Source organism: Oxyura jamaicensis, chromosome 5 (assembly GCF_011077185.1).
Source record: "Oxyura jamaicensis isolate SHBP4307 breed ruddy duck chromosome 5, BPBGC_Ojam_1.0, whole genome shotgun sequence".
Taxonomy (NCBI): Eukaryota; Metazoa; Chordata; class Aves; order Anseriformes; family Anatidae; genus Oxyura; species Oxyura jamaicensis.
Window position 1 is genome coordinate 28790292 of NC_048897.1, and position 4084 is coordinate 28794375.

At 71.0% G+C, this 4084-nt stretch overlaps 2 protein-coding genes across 2 annotated transcripts in view; one reads left to right on the forward strand and one right to left on the reverse strand.

Annotated features, from left to right (window-relative positions):
* CPSF7 (cleavage and polyadenylation specific factor 7) overlaps positions 1-220 on the reverse strand; it is a 6643-nt gene extending 6423 nt beyond the window's left edge. The window contains exon 1 of the mRNA XM_035326647.1: positions 175-220. The gene's annotated coding sequence lies outside the window, so the exon portion shown is untranslated. The remainder of the gene's footprint in view (positions 1-174) is intronic.
* Positions 221-295: 75 nt separating this feature from the next.
* SDHAF2 (succinate dehydrogenase complex assembly factor 2) lies at positions 296-2076 on the forward strand. Its single transcript, XM_035326696.1, has 4 exons — positions 296-342; positions 711-940; positions 1548-1657; positions 1777-2076. Exons 1-4 carry the CDS (start codon positions 328-330, stop codon positions 1905-1907), a joined length of 486 nt encoding a protein of 161 aa, XP_035182587.1. The 5' UTR covers positions 296-327; the 3' UTR covers positions 1908-2076.
* The last annotated feature ends 2008 nt before the right edge of the window (positions 2077-4084 follow it).

Consider the following 4084-nt stretch of genomic DNA (forward strand, 5'->3'; position numbering starts at 1 on the left):
CCCCCCGGGCCCGGTGCCGTCCCCCCCGCCCCGGTGCCGCCCCCCCCGCCCCGGCCTGGCCCCGGCCTGGCCCCGGTCCCAGGAGCAGGGGGAGGGGGCGCGGTCCCGCCCCTCCCCCCCCCCCGGCCCCTCCCGGTGCCGCCCGCAGGCCCCGCGCGCGCCGCCCGCGCTCACCGCCACCGCCAGCGCCGCCGCGCCTCGCCCCGCCCCTTCCGGCCTCCGCCCGCCGCGCCCCGCCCCTTCCGGCCTCCGCCCCGGTCTTACCATAGAGTCGGGAGGCCTGCAGGTACAGAGCGGCTCCGTGGGGGAGGGGGGGGCGGAGGTGTCATGGCGGCGGGCAGGGTGAGAGGGGAGGGGGCTGGGGGGGGAATTAGGGCCGGGGGGGGAAAGGGGGCCTGGGGGACTCGGGGGGGGTGTTAGGGGGCTGGGGGGAATGGGGAGCCGTGTGTGGGGTGGGGCCTGGGGGGGGGGGGGAGCCGCGTGTGGGGTAAGGGGTTGGGGCCTGGGGGGGCTGGGGCGGCGGAGCTGCCTCTGGGGTGGAGGATTGGGGCCTGCGGGGGGCTGAGGGGGCTTATGGGGGGGAGGGAGCCGCGTGTGGGGTGGGGGATTGGGGCCTGGATTGGGGGGGGGGGGATTAGGGGCTGGGGGGGGTGTGCTGGGGCCTGGGGCTGCCCTAAGGTTGGTGCCTGACGCCCCCGCTGCTGCCCCGGCCCCTCTCGCAGCTCTGCTCGCTGCCCCGATGGGCCCTGCGCCGGCCGGTGCCGCTGTGCGCCCAGCGCGGCTACCGCGGGGACTCGCCCAGCGACTCGGGGAAGGACGTGCTGGAGATCCCCCTGCCCCCCTGGCAGGAGCGCCCCGACGAGCCGCTGCCCACCAAGAGGGCCCGGCTGCTGTACGAGAGCAGGAAGAGGGGCATGCTGGAGAACTGCATCCTGCTCAGGTGAGGCACGGGCTGCGCGCCCCCCCCCGGCACCCTGGGCTGTTTCGGGCAGGGACAGGGCATGCTTCATGGGAAACATGACAGCAAACCTGCAGAGGTAAGGGCCCTCAGGAGGTGAGCGTAGCTGCCACGCAGCTCAGCTCACTGCTACATCACGGGTCCTTAATTAACAAGGAAGAGCTCTGGGCATTGCAGGAATCAGCTTGATGGGGCAGGGCACGGTCAGAATCCCAGCCCTGAGGAGACGTCGTGTTGCCTGGGGGTAGGTGGCAAGCATCTGAGGGTCTGCACTGAGCTGGCGGATAAATCACCACTTGCAGAGGTTTAGGGCGCAGTGGTCGGTGCGGCTGCTGGCAAGCCAGTGCCAGAGGCAGCACATGAGAGGTCTGGAGGAAGCTCCTAGCTGGTGGTTGAACCAAAAATCCTTTGGGAGGATTTCTGGGGCCTCCTGGGCTTCTCCTGTGGTAGATAACGAAGCGTGGCAGGAGGCAGCACACACTGGACCCAGCTCCTCCCAGCCCTCTGGTGGCCCGTAGAGAGCCAGGCATCAGCTACTGCACCAGCCCTGCTCTTCCTCCGCACTCATCCTCGTGCATCCCCCTTCCAGCCTCTTTGCGAAGGAGAACCTGAACCACATGAGTGAACGGCAGCTGAACCTCTACGACCGGCTCATCAACGAGCCCAGCAACGACTGGGACATTTACTACTGGGCCACAGGTACGCGCGGCCACCGAGGTGGCACCGCACCGGGCTGCGGGAGCTGGGCGTGGTGTGCTGGGCGCCATGGGACTGCGTGGAGTCACTCTTCTCGTGGTCCCTTCTTATTTTTACTGCAGAAGCAAAGCCCACGCCAGCCGTGTTTGAGAACGAGGTGATGGCCATGCTGAGGGAGTTTGCCAAGAACAAGAAGAGGGAGCAGAGGCTGCGGCAGCCGGACCTGGAGTACCTCTTCGAGCCCCCACGCTGACCGGCGGCTGTCGTTCCCCTCCCCGTCCCCTGGAGCAGAGGAGGGGCACCGGGGGCCCTGCAGAAACACCAGCGCTGCCGCCCTCCCTGCTGTCCTCCTCCTCTGGCAGAGGCTCCCGTGGACTCTCAGGGCTTGATGAATAAAGCTGTGGCTGCTAGCCCTGGCGCTCGCCTTGCCTGGCTGCCCCTCCTGCTGCACACCGGGGTCTGGTCTCGGGTGGAGGTGGCAGCGATGGGGAGCTCCGTCTGGCACACAGCAGCCGGCTGCTGCCCCCCTCTCGTGTCCGGTCCCTCCAAACCCCATTTTCAGGGAGCTTTGGGAGGGGGCAGGTTCGTGGGATGTGCTGAGCCGGGGGGTGGCTGGTCCCCGGTAAGCAGCGTCCTGCTGGCCCTCGGCCACCCAGGCACCCCTGGTGCTCCTCAACCCGACACGAGTCACCAGGGAGCCCGCAGTGCCATCCCACCTGGTCCCCAGCGCCCTCCGCAGGGTGTCCCGGCCGGGCGGTGTCCCCGGGCAGCAGGGACAGTCCCTCTGCGGTCACCGCGCGTCACCGCCGGTTACCTGGAGACGGCACGGCGCTCCCGGCATCCGCTTCCACAGCGGCGTCCTTCAGCCACTGCTGCCTCTGGGTCCTCGCGGTGGCACCGTGGGGACACGGGCAGGCCAGCAGCATGCCGTCCACCTGTCCGTTTGTCTGTCCCCGCGCCAAGCTGCGGTCCCTGCCCTGGGGCTCGCCTGCCATGGGGCTGGGCACCGTCTGTGCAAAGCCACGTGCAGGGGACAGCGGGGACCTCATGGACTTCTACGCCACGACCTACGCGGTGGCTTACGGTAGGGGCACAGGGCAGCCCTGACCCCCCCCCCCCCCAAACTGCAGGGGGCTCACCAGCCTGGCTGAGCCCCCCTCTGTCACCCAGGTCACCCCGGTTTCCGTCCCTACCTTGGCCACCACGTGGGCGCTGGCTTTGTCTCCAACACCCGTTCCGATGCCGCCGGCCTCATCCGCCCGCGCAGTGCGGCAGGGGGGTGCGTGCCCCCACTGCGGGGTGGGGACGGGGGCACCTTTTGGGGGTCCCCCCGGTCACAGCTGTGCTGGCCTCTTGCCGCAGCCGCTTCGCTGTCACGTCCAGCACCGCCGAGCACTTCCAGCCCCTCCTGCTCCCCGACGGCCGCAGCCTGCTGCCACAGCACGTCCACCAGCCGGGCAGCGGCTACACCCGCGAGCAGCCCTTTCTTCACCTCCGTGCCGGGGCGGTGAGCCCCCTGCCCGCCTCCCGGGAGCACGGTGCCAATCCTGCCCAGACAGGTACAGTTTTGGGGGGACAGCTCCAAGCCCGGGAGGGTTTGGGGGTCCCAGAAGCCCTCTGCCCCGTGCCGGCCTCAAAAGCATGGGGATGCCCTAGGCTGTGAGAGCTCCGGGGCAGCGGGGCTGAGCCCCCCCCCGCCCTATCTCCCCTCCGCAGACGTGCTGCAGAGGACGACCATCGGTGCCAAGGAGGAGACGGGCTTCACCAGGGCTGCCCCGACGAGCAGCAGCATCCTGCCACGCGCACCGGGCCAGCCCGTGAGCCCTCACCCCCCCACAGCCCCTCTGTCCCCCCCCCCCAACACCCGACACGTTTTTCTCTCCCGCAGCTCGGGGCCAGCACCACCACGACGCACTACCTGCCCCCCGCTGCTGGCACGGTAAGAGGGACAGGGCGGTGAGGTGACCCCCAGTTGGGGACCCTCGTGTCCCACCCCTCCATCCCCTGCAGGCCGGTAGGGTGCTCCCGGTGCTGGCACGGGGCTCCGACAGAGGCAGCGGCTTCAGCCGGGAGGCCCCAGGCCTCCTGCGAGCTCCGGTGAGTGGCTCCCGTCCCGTCCCCGTCCCGCGTGTCCCCCCCGGCCTCACCCGCTGTCCCCACGCAGGCCTCGCCCCGCCGCCCCCCGGTGCTGCTGGTCCCCTGGGGGCTGCGGGCCCCCCGCCCGGCCCTGGCCCACCTGCGGAGCACCGGCAGGATGGTGGGTGCGCGCCCCAACCCCCCCGAGCACCCGGCACCGCGGGGCTGGGCACCCACCCCTCGTTCCCCCCCCCAGGAGCCGTCGGGGTTCACCACTAACCACGGCTGGGCCGTGACCCCCCCGTGGGCCCCGTGCCCCGTAGCACCGGGTGAGTGTTGCCGGGCCGGGGGGGG